Source organism: Electrophorus electricus, chromosome 12 (assembly GCF_041902795.1).
Source record: "Electrophorus electricus isolate QZ-2024a chromosome 12, ASM4190279v1, whole genome shotgun sequence".
NCBI lineage: Eukaryota > Metazoa > Chordata > Actinopteri > Gymnotiformes > Gymnotidae > Electrophorus > Electrophorus electricus.
In genome coordinates this window covers 24,561,778-24,580,000 of record NC_137508.1, presented here as the reverse complement: position 1 = coordinate 24,580,000, position 18,223 = coordinate 24,561,778, and the positions used below count along the sequence as shown (strand labels likewise).

The 18,223-nt window shown below is 49.3% G+C and overlaps 3 protein-coding genes across 7 annotated transcripts in view; 2 read left to right on the top strand and 1 right to left on the bottom strand.

Annotated features, from left to right (window-relative positions):
• smoc2 (SPARC related modular calcium binding 2) overlaps positions 1-4,131 on the bottom strand; it is a 34,557-nt gene extending 30,426 nt beyond the window's left edge. For all 3 annotated transcript variants that reach the window (XM_027027520.3, XM_027027521.3, XM_027027522.3), the window contains exon 1: positions 3,804-4,131. In XM_027027520.3, coding sequence (XP_026883321.2) covers positions 3,804-3,875 — 72 coding nt within the window. In that variant the 5' untranslated portion in view covers positions 3,876-4,131. The remainder of the gene's footprint in view (positions 1-3,803) is intronic.
• A 1,088-nt stretch (positions 4,132-5,219) lies between these two features.
• eif3s6ip (eukaryotic translation initiation factor 3, subunit 6 interacting protein) lies at positions 5,220-11,078 on the top strand. Of its 3 annotated transcripts, XM_027027537.3 has the most exons (16): positions 5,220-5,375; positions 5,796-5,838; positions 6,186-6,399; positions 6,659-6,738; positions 7,045-7,106; positions 7,257-7,326; positions 7,445-7,518; positions 7,864-8,035; positions 8,356-8,510; positions 8,589-8,759; positions 9,033-9,166; positions 9,424-9,597; positions 9,751-9,940; positions 10,109-10,189; positions 10,514-10,566; positions 10,669-11,078. In XM_027027537.3, the coding sequence occupies exons 1-15, from the start codon at positions 5,349-5,351 to the stop codon at positions 10,529-10,531; spliced, it is 1,665 nt and encodes a 554-aa protein (XP_026883338.2). In that variant the 5' UTR covers positions 5,220-5,348; the 3' UTR covers positions 10,532-10,566; positions 10,669-11,078. The 3 variants fall into 3 exon arrangements, with proteins under 3 accessions (XP_026883338.2, XP_026883337.2, XP_026883339.2); XM_027027536.3 differs by lacking the exon at positions 10,514-10,566; XM_027027538.3 differs by lacking the exons at positions 5,220-5,375; positions 5,796-5,838; positions 6,659-6,738; positions 10,514-10,566 and having other exon boundaries at positions 6,190-6,399.
• A 1,159-nt stretch (positions 11,079-12,237) lies between these two features.
• Positions 12,238-18,018, top strand: dact2 (dishevelled-binding antagonist of beta-catenin 2). The gene is made up of 4 exons (XM_027027531.3): positions 12,238-12,583; positions 14,304-14,436; positions 15,028-15,300; positions 15,617-18,018. Exons 1-4 carry the CDS (start codon positions 12,332-12,334, stop codon positions 17,581-17,583), a joined length of 2,625 nt encoding a protein of 874 aa, XP_026883332.3. The 5' UTR covers positions 12,238-12,331; the 3' UTR covers positions 17,584-18,018.
• The last annotated feature ends 205 nt before the right edge of the window (positions 18,019-18,223 follow it).

The following is an 18,223-nucleotide window of genomic DNA, read 5'->3' as shown; positions in this document are numbered from 1 at the left end:
AAGAGTACGGCTGGGAATCGACTCAGTGAAAGAACAGAGCTGGGAATCGACTCGATCAAAGAACACTGCTGGGAATCGACTCGATCAAAGAACACTGCTGGGAATCGACTCGATCAAAGAACACTGCTGGGAATTGACTCAGTAAAAGAATATTGCTGAGAATTGACTCAGTAAAAGAACACTGCTGGGAAATGACTTAGTAAAAGAACACTGCTGGGAATTGACTAAATCAAAGAACACTGCTGGGAATCAACTCAATAAAAGAGCACGGCTGGGAATTGACTCAGTCAGAAATCACTGCTGGGATTCGACTTAGTCAAAGAACACTGCTGGGATTTGACTCATTAAAAGAATATTGCTGAGAATTGATTCAGTAAAAGAACACTGCTGGGAATCGACTCAGTAAAAGAACACTGCTGGGAATTGACTCAGTAAAAGAACACTGCTGGGAATCGACTCAGTAAAAGAACACTGCTGGGAATCGACTAAATCAAAGAACACTGCTGGGAATCAACTCCATCAAAGAGCATTGCTGGGAATCAACTCAGTAAAAGAACACTGCAGGGAATCGACTCAATCAAAGAGGACTGCTGAAAATCGACCCAGGTGGGTTCTGCAGGTGCTTGTGTGGTTTCGGCAGGTGCTCAGGTGAGTTCTGCAGGTGCTCAGGTGAGTTCTGCTCAGTCTCCTGCTGCACAGGTGCACAGCCATTAGAACTCGGAGGAGTTCGCCAGCAGGACGGCAGACTTTTCTCTGAATTAGGCATATGTGCATTTTATCAGATATTTGCAAAAAGAAGAGCTGTTTGAACAGACTAAAAATGGACCCTGACAGCAGTGCGGAAGGAGCACCTGTGTTCTCTGGCCATGGAACAGCAACATGGGAGGATGTTCACAAAGCTAGAGAGGACTGTCAAACGCCAGCTTCATGTGTGAAACCACCTCCTACCACTTCTTCTGTAGTCACAATCCATCAGACCTTTCTTCATCAGGCTTAGTGGTTTGCTATCCGAAATAATCCTGACACGTCTGTCCTCAAGCTTGAGAAACATGGACATTCTTCTTCCCAAGCTTGAGTCATACAGCAGACGACTTAAATGTGGAAATGCCGCAGGCCGCTCTTTCCCAGCAGGAACGTCGCTCTTCAAGGTCTGAGACTGCAGGCACCACGGCCAGCTTCACCAGGGGTTCCAGTCTCAGCAGTGCTACCGTAAATTGTTTGCTGCATTTATCTGTCTGCGAGGGCCCTCGGGAGAACCAGGCTGGTCACTCTCACTGCCACTGTGGGGGCGGGGATTCTGGACCGTTCATTCGGGACCATACGTGGGGACCAGAGATGGCGGGGTGTTTCCTGTGAGTGGTGTGTGGAGCAGCTGTGTTCGTCCCTCCAGATGAGTGGCACTGGTCTCAGGCAGAGGGAACTTGCACCCAAAGCTCTGATATGCACTGTGTGTGTGTGTGTGTGTGTGTGTGTGTGTGTGTGTGTGTGTGTGTGTGTGTGTGAGAGAGAGAGAGAGAGAGAGAGAGAGAGAGAGAGAGAGAGAGAGAGAGAGAGAGAGCATCTTTGCCTCCCAAATTCCTGGCAGCCAGGAGGAGTGATGTGGGTGACTGACCCCTCACCTGCAGCGGTAACTACCCATGGGGGGTGGAGTAGGAGTGACGGGGTATGAGGGGCAGTTATAATGGGACAGGGCATGGTGGTAGGGCACAGGGTTGAAATTTATCCACTTAAGTTTATCCACTTATGCCTGAATTTTCAACACTAATTCTTAATAACATTACTGATCTCACATCACAGTAAGGAGAGAGTTGAATGCTAAAATCTACATGCACCTAACCAGTTCTTGTTCGAAGGTACAGTGATCAGTCTGTGTGATTACTTATAGTTGGTTGGTGTGTTGTTGGTGTTGTTTGGTCCTGCGTCCTGTCAGCAGTCCTGCTTGTCAGAAGCCCAGCGCTGCAGAGGAATCCCAGAATGCATCTGTCTGCTGCAGGGGTGCTGGGCTTCCCTCGGATGGCCCTTAGCCAGGAAACCAGCAAGGACCTCAACACGTTCCTCTCTCTCTTCCCTCTCTCTCTCTCTCTCTTTCCTCTCTCTCTCTCTCTTTCCTCTCTCTTTCCTGGCCCAGTCTCAGGCTGACTGGCGCTGTTGCCGTGGTAAACACCAGGCGAGTGCCCTCTCGGGCTGCACCATCACAGGTCTTCGATTCAGGGGTGCGCAGCAGGGCCAGTTCATGCCAGCTCATGCCAGGGGTGAACACTGACGCCCTCTGTACCTCCAACCATGGCGTTAACAACCCCATCAGCACCTGGCACCGCAGGTACGGGCTCTCCCGTTACCGCACAGCCCCCCAGAGACGGGGCCACAGCGGCGGGAGCTCCCACGCAGACGGCTGCCAAGAATCAGGTGCCATGTGAGTCCTCGCCACAACTGCTGACAAGCGACTCGGCACGCTCACCGTGAAGCCGACGACGGAGGCACAAACACACAGCTGCCCTGAGACTTGCGCTGCTGTCCTTTTGTTCTGCGTCCTGAGGTGGAATTTTATCACCGCGTAATGCCGGAGCGGAGGCGAAAGGAGCTTTATATAATGCTTTCACTAGGAAAGAACCTTCCGTTTTAGCCCAAGGCTAATAGAATAACACAAAGCCACCCTTTCTCGACAGTTCACAGCCGCAAACATTGACCATTTACCAACATTTATGGATTATAAAGTGGGCCATTTCCTGCTCCTCTGTTGACCTGTCTGGCCAAACTGGCATGAGGAGAGGAGACCTTTGGCTGTGTGAAAGTGTCCAGGCTAGTACACTCTGTCAAAGCCTGCTCTGTCACCTGACTGTGGTGTAGACTAGTCCCAGGGGCCCCTGCCCACAGCCACCGGGGGCCCACCGCACTGTGTATACAGGCCTGAGGCCTGCCCAGGCTGGCCAAAGAGAGACGAACTGGGGAAGAGTGCTGTTCTCACGCTGGTCCCAGACTCAGCAGGTACACGGGAGCAAAACCAGGGCTCTGTATGTAGTACACCTGTGTGTGTGTGTGTTTGTGTGTGTGTGTGTGTGTGTGTGTGTGTGTGTGTGTGCATGTTTGTGGGAGCATGCGTGAATGAGTGCACGTTTGTATGTGTACATGCATGCATATGCATGCGTGCATATGTATGTGTGTGGGAACATAAATAAATGAGTGAACATTTGTGTGTGTGTGTGTGTGTGTGTGTGTGTGTGTGTGTGTGTTACAATATTGAAACGTTTAAGTTTGGCTTTATTTAGAATTCATTTTACCCAGTATTCAGTATAAACTTGCTCTGCGATTTCGTTCTTTCGCTTTTTCATCCAGAGTCACATAACAAACGGACTTGACTTTCAGCACCCCATAAAACCTCGGCCGGCGAAGCGTTCCTCCACGTTCGGTAGCCTAAAAATACCACCCTTACAAAAACACGAGCTGACCAAGGTATGTAAAGAGTTGCACAAGGTCCGTTCCTCAAGAATAGACGTAGTGCTGCTTCAAAACGCACTGAAATTACGGAGAGAAAAATCTCCCTCTTACATTATTCACGTTGAAAAATCAACCGCAACAAGCGGTGGCAGGAACATGGTCCTGTTTTTATACTTTATGTTAGTTTACTGAACATAACGGCAGTCCAAAACTCAACATCACCCACACCACCATGATCACCACAAAACAGCAAAGGTAACAGGATCTCAATGGAGGGTCCCGACACGCGTCCTAAAGGGCTTTCATGGTGTGCGTGCTGAGGGGTTTGGGGGGGCTGTTTGCTTGACAGCGCGCGGGCGGAGACCTACCGTGAGTGCGGAAAACTTCTGTGCGCGTCCGACATACAGCAGCCCGAGCAGCACGAGGAAAGGGATGCGCATCCTGACAGTTCGGCGTCGTAACCGTGAACAATCTCCCTGCGTAGGCTGGTGAAGTTTAATTTTCCCAGATCCGCTCCTTCGGCGTTGACGATGATGTTTCTGGATTTAAAGAAATCCGCGTTTGCTGTTGTACGACTACGCGCGCAGTTGCGGGCAGCGCTGCACGGTACTTTTGCTCGGTGGTGTGTGCGGTGCGGTCCCCGTCCTCATCTGTCCTGCCCCGTGCTCTGTGCTATGCGCCTGTCCTCGGGCTCGCTCTCTCTCCGTCTCTATATCCCCTGCGCTCCGTCCTCCGCACCCCTCCCCGCGGCCGCCCGCCCCCCCCCCCCTCCCCGCGCGCGCCCCGCCACCCCCTGTATTTGTCATCGCAGATGTCTTATCGGATGCAGGCAGTGCCTCGCGCTTTGGGGAGGTGGGGAGGTCCCGTTCCTCGAACCTGGCCTTTCTTTTCTCCAACAAAGGTCACCCATGTCTTTGATGTTTGCAATGCGTAGCAAGGTACACAGTGGCTCAAGGGAGTCATGGATGGACTGCGCAAGCCTCAATTCTCATGAGACGAAAACCTGAATGATAGTCCAACTCCCATCGTGTCCTCTGTACCTTTAGCCTTCTTAAAGTCCGTGTGTGATCTTGACTACGGACAAATTCAAAGTCAATTGAAACTGAAAAGCGGGAGATTTTGAGCCGAGGCGGACACATGCCATCGGTTAAAGGGATTAAAGCTAGAAACAGCCCGTTCATCGTGGCTTGAGAAACACTCAGGCCATACGCCTAAACACATCTGGAATTGCAAGCCGTCGTCTTACCCGATAATTCAAAGAAGTTTTATGTGCCTCCCACACCACCTTCTGTGTTAGTCGAAACTTGACTTTCCTTTTATCATCGTAATAAAATACTGGCATGCACAAAGGATAAATAACTTACTCACACATCATATGTAATTACTCACAGAGCTGCGCTAATGGCTAATAAAGCCTAATCCATATGCACCATGCCTCATGATCCAGCTCAGATGCAACATCCTAACTTGGAATTCCAGGCCAGATGTTGGAGCACTGCGCGCAACCCCGCCCCCAGATCGCGCACGGACAGACAGCGCCCCCTGGCGGACGGGCTTGCCTATGCACTGACCTGCAGGGCAGTTTAAAGGTAGCAGGGCAGCTCCTGGGTGCCTGCAGAATAAGCGCCGTTTGCACACAGGGGCTGCGTACACGCAGCACTCTGTTACCGGCGTGGTCCCCCAGCTTTTAATTCTCTCGATTAAAAGACGCTTATTCCGTTTATTCCTCCACGAGCCCACAATACTTTGCGTGTGTGTCTCTCACCGGAAATGACATCCGCCACTTCCTTTTTTTTTTCGCTCTATCGCTCTCTCTCTCTCTCGCTCCACTGCCGGTGGCTCGTGTGTGGTTGCGCGCTCCCAGCTGGACCTGTGAAAGGTTGTTAACCGATTAACGACGCCGAGGATTGATAATGTCTTACCCCAACGACGACGACGACGTAAGATGTGGCACACATTATTCTCGACTTTAGGGCTTCTTGAGCAGTGCACGTTTGTACCGTCCTTTCCTGTTGCCGTTGGCTAACAGCTAGCAGAACTGAGCTAACGGAGCTAATAGAGCTAGTAGAGCTAAGATAACAGCTCATAGAGCTAAGATAACAGTTAAGATAGCTGAAAAACCAGAAGCCCGTTCAGTACTGGTGGTTAAGAGTCTTGTTTCAGTACTCCGTTTGATTATTAGTCTGTGTTTTTAATGTGTTCAGACAGCTGTATTGCTGGATTTATTCCAACTAGCGTAGCTCTCCATCAACGTAATTGCTGGTTTAATGAGCTAGTTAGCTAACCTAGTTTAGCGATCTGGCTACTTCAGATTGTCCAGTACAAGATACAGAATAATTCAGTTTTGTTTCTCTCACTAGTATGATCCTTACAACTATACCAGCGACTACGATCTTCACACTGGTGAGTTGCTCTTGCAAGAGTAAACACGTCATTGTAGGCCACCATCAAAACATCTGCAGTTGTTCTTGTCACTTGTTACCCTTACATCCCTCAACTAAAATTCCCCCCCAAAAAAACCGTGAGGAATTGAATAACATTTAAATGTATTTACATTTATGGCATTTAGCTGAATAACCTTTTCCAATAATAACTTTAAGTTGGTTGATTATAATTACCCAATTTGTTTTTTACTGCTGTGGTGTTTAAATTTGTGAAACATCTGTTTTTGCTAATAAAATTTTAGTCTTTTGTTGTTGTTGGTATTAATTATGATCACCTTTTAAAAAGATAAACTCTTATTTTGTTAGGTGATCCTAAAGCAGATCTGGCTTATGAGCGCCAGTATGAGCACCAGCAAACGTATCACGTGATCCCAGAAGTGATCAAGAACTTCCTGCAGTATTTCCATAAGACCATCTCAGACCTGATCGACCAGAAGGTCTATGAGCTGCAAGCCAACCGGGTCTCTAGTGAGAGCATCGAACAGAAGATCTATGAGATTCAGGATGTCTATGAAAACAGGTGACTGTACTTGCATAACTTAGACATAATGTTGTGAAGGACTCTTTGATTAAGTGTGTGAGACATCAGTGGCAGAGAAACTGGGATGGTTTGGGTTTTTTTTTTTTTTTTTTGCCTCCTACACATTTCATGTGCTCATGTGGCCTTCAGTGATAAATAATGTTTGAGAAGTAGGTTCACACTGTTTTATCATTCCCAGTTAATTGTGTTACTACTGCCTCATAATACATATTTTTTGGTTTCCTTCAACACACTTCAGCTGGAACAAATTGACTGACCGTTTCTTCAAGACGTCTCCGTGGCCGGAGGCAGAAGCCATCGCGACCTTGGTGGGAAACGGTGAGAGATGATCTGTTCCTTTTCTAAGTGGGCAGGCTATTAGATGTTAGACATTCCACTATGCTCAGGACTTTTCTGCTGGGCCTGTGTAAGCTGTGCAGAGAAGACTCCTCTACCCTCAGTGGGTCAGCACCATGTGCGTCCGCCTTCCGAATGTTTGCCTGTATTTCATATGTCTGATTGCAGCATATTGTATCAGGCATGTTTCGGGGGAAAATATTATTTTGTGTACATTTTTTATGAATGTGTTACAAATGATCTCTGGAAATCTTGAAATGCCTGACCGCCTGCTGTCCTGGTTCACAGACGCTGTTTTCTTGATCCTGTACAAGGAGCTCTACTACCGCCACATATATGCCAAAGTCAGCGTGAGTATCCCAATGGCCACTGCAACTGTCTTACACTAAATGTATTTACCGTCTTAGACTAAATTTATTTTTCTTCCTTGTGTCTTTTTAGGCACAGTGCATCGTTTTTTAAAAGGTGTGTGTTGGTGTGTTCGTTCTTGTCATTTGTAGGGAGGACCAACATTGGAGCAGAGATTTGAATCCTACTACAATTACTGCAACCTTTTCAACTACATCCTCAGTAAGTCAGTCTTCAGTTACCATCTCGCTAGCAGGCCCGGCGCTGTGCCCGTCCCATCCATTTGATTTGATTTCTTTGAAAAGTTCACAGCAGCTGATTTCTGCTTTATGGCTGTTAGATGCCGATGGCCCTGCCCCCCTAGAGCTTCCTAACCAGTGGCTGTGGGACATCATTGATGAATTCATCTACCAGGTACGGCCTGCCCGTGTTTGGTGCATGCGCTCTCTTGATGTAGCATGCTCTGGCTTTGCGTGTAAACCTGTTGTAAATGTTAGTTGCATTTCCAAAAAAGTTGGCAGATAAAAAAAAAATTTGAATTAAGTTTTATTTCCAGCCGTTACTGTTATAAAACAGACCTCAAGACGATGTTGGGTAATGCAGGCCAGTCATTGCATTGTGCATGGAAAGAAACATCAAGCGCATAATGGAGATTTAAGCCTGTTTGATCTTAGTGTGAAGTTTATACTTCTGCTGTTATGGGGAACGTCATCTCTGTTGATATTTTAGGGATTTATCAATTCTTTCTCTTGTCTGTAGTTCCAGTCATTTAGTCAGTACCGGTGCAAGACGGCCAAGAAGTCCGAGGAGGAGATCGAATTCCTGAGGAGTAACCCGAAGATCTGGAATGTCCACAGTGTCCTGAATGTGCTTCACTCTCTGGTGGACAAGAGCAACATCAACCGACAGCTGGAGGTTTACACCAGCGGAGGTGAGGGGGGTTGGGGGGCAGCAGAGCTGAGGGGGCAGAGCAGGAGAGGGCTGCAGCAGGGCCGTGTGATGCATCATCCTGGACGCTGATGTCGTGGAAGGGGGCAAGATGCTGAGGAATGTGCCAAGCATTTTCTATTTCATGTTTTTCTGAGAGCTTGTTTGCTAAGTCTCCTGTTGAGTTTTTACTGGCGTGTATAAGTCAAGGCGTTTGTGCAAACAAACATGAACACCTTTGTTCAAAGTCCTGCGGACCTGACTGTGTTCTTCTGGTCGCGGGCGTGTCCGTCTGACTGAGGCGTGCGTTTGCGTGTTCCGCAGGGGACCCTGAGAGCGTGGCTGGGGAGTACGGCCGTCACTCCCTGTATAAGATGTTGGGCTACTTCAGCCTGGTGGGTCTGCTGAGGCTGCACTCTCTGCTGGGGGACTACTACCAAGCCATCAAAGTTCTGGAGAACATCGAACTCAACAAGAAGGTAGAATGTCCCACGTCTTCCTAACGATAGTAGCAGGAGTGGTGCGGTTCTCTCACTCCCTCTCTCTCTCACACACAGAGCATGTATTCCCGTGTGCCGGAGTGTCAGATTTCCACGTACTACTACGTCGGCTTCGCCTACCTGATGATGCGCCGTTACCAGGATGCGATCCGCGTCTTTGCCAACATCCTGCTCTACATCCAGAGGACCAGGAACATGTTCCAGAGGTCCACCTACAAATACGAGATGGTGTGCACGCCATCCACGCCCACACTCTTAACGCTCTGCCGCGATGTTGTCTTCATGCTGTTTTGTGATTGTGGATGTGTCTTGTGATGTGCTTTAATGCGATATGTTGAGGTCATGTTGAGTTTTGATGCAGTCGTGTTGTATAGTGTTATGTTTTGTAGTGTTGTGTAGCGTCGTTGTGCTCATGCTGCTGTTTTGTGTAGTGGTGTATAGCATTTTTGCAGTGTTGTGTAGTGTTCTGTTGTCTAGTGTTGTTGTGCTCGTGTTCTCCAGATTAACAAGCAGAATGAGCAGATGCACGGGCTGCTGGCCATTGCGCTCACCATGTACCCCATGCGCATCGACGAGAGCATCCACACACAACTCCGCGAGAAATACGGAGACAAGATGCTGCGCATGCAGAAGGGGTGAGATGCATACGCTTGCAAATAAATATATATAAAAATACACACACACACACACCACACAAATGCACTCACTACTCACACACACAAGCAGAGGAGACACACATAGCTTCTCTCTTTCTCTGCAGTCTGGTGGACCACACAAGATTCTGTTAAAGTGTGTGTGCTGCTCTCTCTATGTTGGACTACCTGCACTGTTTTGTCTTTGCGGCCCTGTCCGAGACCCTGACTGTGCTGCTCTCTGTCTGCGGTCCTGTCAGAGACCTCCAGGTGTTCGAGGAGCTGTTCAGCTTTGCCTGCCCCAAGTTCCTCTCCCCCGTCGTGCCGAACTACGACAATGTACACCCCAACTACCACAAAGAGCCGTTCCAGCAGCAGCTCAAAGTGTTCGCCGAGGAGGTGCAGCAGCAGGCACAACTCTCCACCATCCGCAGGTGGGCAGGGCAGGGTGGGCGTGGGAGTGGATAATGGTGGGGGTAGGTATGGATTGATTGTACCTGCTCTGAGAATGGGTGGGACACTTTAAACGGGGCAGAAGTGCGCGTCTGTCTGTGGGTCTTATTTGGGATTGCTGGCGTCTTCTCCAGCTTCTTGAAGCTCTACACCACCATGCCCGTTGCCAAGCTGGCCGGCTTCCTGGACATGTCTGAGCAGGAGTTCCGCATCCAGCTCCTCGTTTTCAAGCACAAGATGAAGAACCTGGTGTGGACCAGTGGCATCTCCGCCCTGGACGGAGAGTTCCAGTCAGCCTCCGAGGTCGACTTCTACATCGACAAGGTGTGTCACTGTGGGTGGGTGGGTGTGTAATGACAGTACAGACTACAGTAATTTCCCTCTTTAATGATTCCAGGTAAATATTAGATTTATCTGACGCCCAGACACCTGGAGTCTGTGTTCTTTGCCTGTGGTGCGCAATGTTTAACTTACTTCGTCTCCACTCCACAGGACATGATCCACATTGCTGACACCAAAGTAGCCCGTCGCTACGGAGACTTCTTTATACGACAGATCCACAAGTTTGAGGAGGTGAAAAAGTCTGTCTGTCTCTCTCTCATGCATTTGCGATGGCAGAAGTTAATACTGTGTGTTTTTACACAGTTGTTAGTGTAAGTTTGATTTGTAGTGTAATTGAGTTTAATAATTACCTGGACATGTTGCAGCAGAGATGTGGAATAAACCATGCCTGTTTGGGGGGGGGGGGGGGGGGGGGGGGGGGGGCAGAACTTGTAGTCTCAGTCTACGTACGTGTTATTTGAGGTGATGTTCACTCAAAGTTCTCTTTTAAGCTCTTGCATAGAGAACGCACATGAATGAAAGAGCGAACCCAGTCTTCATTTTTCTCCTTAACAGCAAACACACTTCTACTAGGAGTCAGTTAGACGCAGTTGTGAGAACAGAGCCAGGTGATGTCAATTCACTGCTGTCCTGTCAGGCGCTTCGCCGTCAGCCCTTTACCGCGACAGTCGAGATCGGCGTTTTACCGACTCATCTGTCTGTCATTGCAGCTCAACCGAACCCTGAAGAAGATGTCGTCCACGTCAAGCACGTCTGGCTCCAGCGGCAATGCGTCGAGGGCCACATAGCCCCTCCCCCAGACCCACCCCTACCAGGCTCCACTCTCCTAACACTCAGAGCGCCCCAAAGGCTCATGGCGGTGTGGTGACCATCAATATGGATAGTAGTCCTGAATGCTCCACCACGGCCTGATGGTCTCCACCCTGCTCACCGCTGGGGGCCCGGGCGGAGGTGGTATGGCAGTGCACTGCTGATCCATGCACTTCCCCTGGATGCAGCCAGACTGTGTGGATTCATTCTCTCCCACTAACATGGTCCTTTACCAGATGGGGCCATTCCATCTTATTTGGAACTGTTTTCATGTCGGTCAAAAGAATTAAAGCTGAAGTGGTAAACGTAACTGCTGACTGTTTTGTCTTTCTTGCTTGTATGGCTTAACCACCGAGGTCACACTGACTTAACCACCTTCTGAGGTTTTGATGTTCACATGAGGTTCTCATGAATGATATGGGGAAAAAATGACCCCAAACATCCAGTGCCCAAAAATTCTGATTCTCAAAGATTATCATCACGTAGGACTAATGTAAATTAATTGTACTTTGTGAACTGCATGTACCCACCCTCTGATCTCTGGAGATCATCACATCACCATTGACTGGCACAGCAGGTTGTGTTAACCAGCCAGGAATATTTGGATATGAACAAGTTTGAAGATCATATCAGTTTGAAGATCATACCACAGTTGTACAGAGGAGGGGAACCACTCGTCTGCTAAACGCCTAATCTTACGGAATGGGTTTAAATCCGAAGGCTTGTTTCCCAGGTCAGGATTAATTCTAAACCAAGACTTAAAAACGCCGTAAAATCACCACTCTCACTATTTTGTCCAATTCATGTCTTAATCCATGTCTAGGAAATTGATCCCTAGGAGATCTACGTGTCTGTGTTTGAAATCGCAATATCATTCTTCAAACACTAGAGGTCCCTACCGATCAACGTGTCGCCATCGTACTTACACCCATTATCTGCCAAATTATTGTAGGCTCTGCCTCATTCCAAACCCGGAATATATGTGTACCGTGATTGTTTACAGTGACAATTTAATTTAAACAGGATGCCATTTGTTAAAAAACAAACAAACAAACAAAAACCTTGGTGTAAGGCTGCTTCATTTTCGTAGGTGATTTTCGAGAAAAATTACTCTTCTATTACCTATATAACGAATTAATTGTATTTCATGATTAAATGTAGAGAATGTGCAATCACACTCTTCTATTACCTATATAACCAATTAATCAATTGTATTTTGTGATTAAATGTAGAGAACTTACTACAAGTGGATGCAGAGGCTGGAAGCTGCTACAAAAAATAAACAAAACACTTCAAAAGGCACAAACAGACCGCAGGCTCCGGGGAGTATTTGCCTCAGTGGGCGTTACCTGCTGCGCTCCCTTTCCAGCCAATAGCACAATGTATATGAGCATAAATTAAATATGGGAGGAGCTCAGCGCTGCTTCGGTCCTAACGCGTAATATAATAAGTGTCACTCACGCGTTACACTGAATTTGTGCTACTTTTACAGAGATCTGGTGGGATCTAAGTCTTACCCCCGCCTACACCGTCTCTGGGCATGCCTTCCTGTCTGGTGCCAAAATGCTGAGCAGAAAGGTACCCGGGGCGGCGGGCATCGACCGCGCCAGGGTCGCGGAGAGGCTGCGGGCAGCGTTGGCCGGGCTGGAAGAGATGCGCTTTCTGAGAGCCAAGCAGAGCGACATGGTCCTCTGGGCACTCCGGATGGACCAGGACCGTCCGCTCAGCCCTCCCCACGGAATCACGGGTGATGCGGACGCGACCGGTGAAGACCAGCGACTGGAGGCAACCCTTAGTTCGCTGAAACAAAAACTGGTATGGAAAAAAAGTAGTTAAAAAAATGATAATATTATAGATCAAATGCTTAATAAATATTTAGGAGTAAAATTTGATAGGCGTGGGAAAACGTGAACCTTGTCTGACATGTTTCTTAAAAGTAACTGTGTTCATTCTCAACTTAATTGCCGTTTTGCCCACCAAGGAACGTAATCCTCAACTTCACGATAAGTGGCTCGTACAGTTTTCACGACCGCATAGTTCCGGAGAAAATATTCGTGCTTATCGCGGAGATTAAAACTTAGGCAAATTTGGAAACGCCAAACGAATTTTACGCACGACTTGTCAGAGGCCTTGATTACGCACTGTCGTGTTTAAAAGCGCTCGTTTGTCGGTCGGCGCAGCTGGGGGTAGCGAAGGGTCGTAAATCAAGGTCCATTCCAGCCTCTGAAGGAGGAGGCGGAGGCTCCACCGCGTGGGGGTGTTCGCTCTCTGATGATTAACTCAGTTTAATGAGAAAGTTGACCCGACAGAAAGTTGACCCGGTTGGCGACACGGGTTTGACCCCGCGCTGTGCCCTCGCGGACGTTTGAACCTTTTTGTGCTTCATCCGAACTCTTTGTGCGCTCCCGGTCACGGGGAAGACGGAAGGCACGGTGTCTGTTCCGCGCACAGGGGAGGTTGACCACAACGCTGGTTCCAGTTACAGTATGTAACCCCCCTACCGCACCGCACGGTAATGACATGCAATTCCCTGAAAAACATGCAGTTGCTCACACAGATAGATTCAGTGAGGGAGCCCATTCCTGTCCAAGCACTGATTAAAATGGATGAAGGCATGCAGAGATTACAAAGTGAAGGCATTTTCTGTTAATATTGCTTTTTAAATGTTTAGTTTGGACCATGTATTCACAACAAGATTCATCATAACAGATTTGACATTTTTCTTTAAACCATTATTATTTGTAAAGACAACACCCACAAGCCCGCTCGGTTCGCACTGAGCTGCTTGTGTAAAGCCATGGGTCAATATTTGGCATGTGGGGGTTTCGGTCGGTCTGCTCTGCTGTGGAATTCGGCTTTGGCTTGTGTCGTCTGGTGCTTAAGCCTGTGTTTTAGGAACCCACAGTGCTGCTCAGCAGGAGACATGGGGAACCCAAGCGTCCCGCCCCACGCTGACACTCCCTCGGCCAGCTTTGTGCGTTTAACGGTCCACTGCATGGCCTCTTACTTCTTGTCAACGCCTCCTTCCGCTCCTCGTGAGCGCCGTATAACAGCAGGGGCTCCCTCATCTGTCCTTAAAAAGTCTTCTGGTTGTACTGTTCCATTGTCTTTACTGATTTCACCCCCTCAGCCAATAGGCCGGTCGGATTACGCTCCGCTTTCAGCACGGTAGCCGTGCGCCGTCGACTTCACCCTGGTTAAGTCTTTGTTTACTTTTCTTTTTGTGCTAGCCTCCAGTCCTGGATGTCACCCGCACTCGTTAATATCATCAACCCTGACATTTTGGGGTAGAAAAATGTATTTCGGACACATTTGTTTAGTATATGTTTTATTACATCTTGACTCAATATCCTGGATTGGTGGAACCCAATGGGGTGTGTAACCTGCTGCACAAGCTGGAGTGAACCATTCAGTAGTAAAGTGGTGTGTGTTGGACTGAACCACTCAGTAGTAAAGTGGTGTGAGTGCATTTGCCATGAGCTCTGTAGAGACGTCTGGCACTGGATCAACCTTCTTGTGTGTGTGTTGTGTGCAGACATGTCTGCGCAGGCAGGACGTCGGACTGAAGACACACCTGCAGCAGCTAGACACGCAGCTCGGTGAGCTCCAACTGAGCATGTGCAGAGCGTCTGCTGAGCACCTGGACAGTGACAGCAGACCCAGCTCAGGTAGGCAGAGAAACACACCGAACACACAGGTAAACACAGTGAACATACAGGTAAACACACCGAACGCACAGGTAAACACAGTGAACATACAGGTAAACACAACGAATGCACAGGTAAACACACCGAACGCACAGGTAAACACAGTGAACATACAGGTAAACACACCGAACGCACAGGTAAACACACCGAACGCACAGGTAAACACACCGAACACACAGGTAAACACAGTGAACATACAGGTAAACACACCGAACGCACAGGTAAACACACCGAACGCACGGGTGTTACTGCTTCATGCTTCGTTCCTTCATACACACACTTACATCTATGAACGCACAGGTAAATACGCTTGTTACTGCTTCATGCCTTGTTCCTCCTTACACACGCTTACATCTATACACGCTACCTGCAAATACTGCAGACTAGTATGTGGTAAGTTGTTTTGACTGGATCACAATCACGAACCTTGAAATGTGTATGAGCAAAACACACACTCATTCCAAACACATTGTAGCTGCTTCCATATGGGACATATTGTTCCAGTTGCAGTGTGCTCATCGGCCCGGTAACAGGAGTTGCTTCCTTGTTTAGGTTTCTACGAGCTCAGCGATGGCGGCTTGGGTTCCCTGTCCAACTCTTGCACGTCCGTCTACAGCGAGCCGTCCTCGTCTCAGGCCAGCCCACTACCGCCCCCCTCAGGCTGCGGTGCTCCCGCGCAGGCCCAGCCGTGCCGCCGGCGTTCCACGGATGACTCCACGGGACAGCCGGACGTGATACGGGGGATGGGCGTGCGACTGGGAAGCAGCGGGATCCGCACGACCTCCGTCAGCTCGGAGAGGACGAGGATGAGGCCCGTCTCCACAGGTGATGAGTGGGAACAGGTGGAGCTCGGATATCCAGTGGGATTAAGGGAAACCTTAAAACAGGCAAACAGTTTTTGAGATTTTTTTGGGACTACACAGTATAGGGTGGACAACGAGGGAGATGAAAAAAAGTTCAGTTGTTTTTAGACTCTAAAACTACTACCAGGATTGATCTCATAATCCTGTACACATTTTCAGAGGGAGTTAAATGTGTGTTTAATCAAACTGCCCTCTGTTTCCTATTGCATATTTTCTACATTATGCACAATTAAATGCAATTTTTCAGAAATAATTTGGTCTCTCATTCTGCTTTCCAGGTGATCTTGACCGAGTGATGCCCCCTGGTTTAGGCTGCTGTAAACCCACTGAGGTGAAGACCTCGGCTCTGGGCTCTGTCCTCTGCAACCGTACCGTGGACCCCAAGTACCAGAGCAGTCTGAGGTCTCGCAGTGGTAACGAAGTGTATCGCTACCCGAGCCCCCTGCATGCTGTGGCCCTCCAGAGCCCAATTTTCATGCTCAGTGGAGATCAGGGACCATTCGTAGCATCCGAAGCCCAGGAGAGGTACACTGAAACAGGCCCTGCTAGGGACGCTCCCCTTAAGGAGGAACAGCCCGGCCCCAGACCTGCAGGCCATGTCGTCAAACTACTCCAGCGAAGCTCCAGTAAGATGGATCTCCAGGGCGGAACAGGTGCAGAGAAAGGTCGTGCTCTCTTGGGTGACCCCCAGATTTGTTCCCTGGCTGGGGCCAAAGCTTCAGATGTGATCTGTGAGCTTCCGCCTACTGATGAAATGCTAAATGTCTCACAGCAGGACTCAGTGTCCAATGAGAGTCCAGGAGGCAAATCGCCACCAAGACACAGCAGCCAAGAGCAAGTGAATCCAGCTAACGTTTACTCCGAAGAATCCAGCCAGTCAGGACATGTCCAAGGTCGGACAGGTGCAGGTGATCGCAAGCAATCTGCAGTGGTTTCTCTAGGCAGAGGTCGAGAGAGAACCGAGGGTGAAGGCGTTCACTTTGACCATGGGAGCAAAGACGCTTTTAAGGGCATATCAGCGGCCCCAAAGTCCCTGGAGAAGAGACGCAGCTTCATCTCTGGACACCAGGAGCCTGGAGCTGGACCTGGAGCTGGACCTGGAGCTGGACCTGGAGCTGGAGCAGTTGCTTATTCCCAAGGCCATGCAGTGCAGCCCGAGTTTGTCCTTGCCCAGTTTGTGCCTGCGGGGACACAGATAATGAAAGTGCGCCAGGCAGACAAGAAGACGAAGGCGGTGAAACTGAAGAAGAGGAGTAACGAGAAACCTCTGGCCAGGAAGCACCTGCAAAAGGTTTCCTCTCAGGAACAAGACGTGGAGACGGGGTGGGGCACTAAAACTTGGGGAGAGAAGGAAGTGCAGCAGCCTGTATGTGCAGCGCGAGAGAGGGAAGAACGTCGCCTGGGGGAGGCCCCGTCTCCATCCTGCTCGGACGTCAGAGTTTCAAGACATGGAAATCCCTGCAGCTGTCAGCATCACCATCACCCCCAGCAACAGCCAACACAATGCCCAAGACCCAGCAAGTCCCGCAAGGCCCCGTTCCCAGACCAGGAGATCCCATCTCTTCCCCAAACCAGAAAGAAGCAGAGCTCTCGGAAGTGGCCCTCTGCTTCTGAGATCCAGCTCCTCCCAGCGATCCCAACCTACTGCCGGAAGTCCAGGGAGGTCCCTGCCCACCGTGCCGTGCCCAAACCGGGCATGGTGCAGGGCGAGAGTGGAAGGCCACACTCGGGTCACTGGACTGGACCTACTCAGCCTCTCCTGCGTTCTTTGACATCTCCTTTTTACTTTAGTGATGTGCCTTTCGGGTACCCATCAGCTGCCAACTGCACACGGTGCCCATCCCGGTGCCCGCCGCGGTGTGAGTCAGAGTATTCGGCGGAGTGCGCCTCACTCTTCCACTCCACCGTGGCGGGCAGCAGTGAGGGTGAGATGAGTGATTACACCGCCAACCGCTTCGGAGACAGCGAGTCCAGTGGCGACTCCCGGAGTGCCTCTGTCTCCGACAGCAGCCTGTCACTGGATGAGCACGATCCATTGGAGGGAGAGGAGGATGAAGGAGGCCTGGTGTGGGCTAAGGCCACAGTGGGCCCTGTGGCTGCAGGGCCCTGCCCTCACTCGGAGCCCCGCCTCCATCCGGAGCCCCGCCCCGAGTCGTCGGCCTGCCGCATCAAAGCCTCGCGAGCACTAAAGAAAAAGATTCGACGCTTTCAGCCTGCTTCGCTCAAGGTCATGACCCTGGTGTAGCAGACCTCCAGCAGTGATCCTGCCAATCACACCAGTGACCCCACCTCTCATAGCAGTGATCCCGCCAATCACATCAGTGACCCCGCCCCTTGCAGCTGTGACTCCGCCTGAGATAAGTCTCAAGTCTTTTCTTTGGTTTGTACGCCTCACCTGGCGCGACCCACATGCCTGACCACCAAAAGACTTCTTTAATTAGTTTAATCACCTACCGGTTTAATTACTTACTGACTGCACGCATGGAGGCAACAGAAAGTAAGCGATTTATTTTTTCAGGTGAATGTTCTCTGTAAATATTTTTGATGTTGTATATCTTTTCCTTCCTGCACATTCAAAATTACAAAAAGTATTCCTTAAAATTTGTCTTTTGTGCAGTTCTTTTACATTTTAATTTACCTTGTTCTTTTTGCCAAATAAATGATATTTAATGTCAATATGTGTATGACTTTCTGAAATCTCAAGAGTTCATCTAACAGTTAACCCACATAAGATGAGCAGTTTATCTACAGCAGAACAGTAGAGCATCACGTGTCTCCCCTCCCCCACGGCAGGCAGAGCGAGACTCTTCTGACATTCACATGCCTGCTGTAAAAATCTTTCTATTAAAATTCCTGCAGTGCAAGTTGGAATGGGAGATTTGATT

Bases quoted from the DNA above. Each gene is read 5' to 3' on its own strand.
- eif3s6ip (XM_027027536.3), top strand. From the start codon at position 5,349: ATGTCTTACCCCAACGACGACGACGAC. The intron at 5,839-6,185 runs GTGAGTTGCTCT...TTATTTTGTTAG, and splicing joins CGACTACGATCTTCACACTG to GTGATCCTAAAGCAGATCTG. The intron at 8,511-8,588 runs GTAGAATGTCCC...TCTCACACACAG, and splicing joins ACATCGAACTCAACAAGAAG to AGCATGTATTCCCGTGTGCC.
- dact2 (XM_027027531.3), top strand. From the start codon at position 12,332: ATGCTGAGCAGAAAGGTACCCGGGGCGGCGGGCATCGACCGCGCCAGG. The intron at 12,584-14,303 runs GTATGGAAAAAA...TGTTGTGTGCAG, and splicing joins GTTCGCTGAAACAAAAACTG to ACATGTCTGCGCAGGCAGGA. The intron at 15,301-15,616 runs GTGATGAGTGGG...TCTGCTTTCCAG, and splicing joins GATGAGGCCCGTCTCCACAG to GTGATCTTGACCGAGTGATG.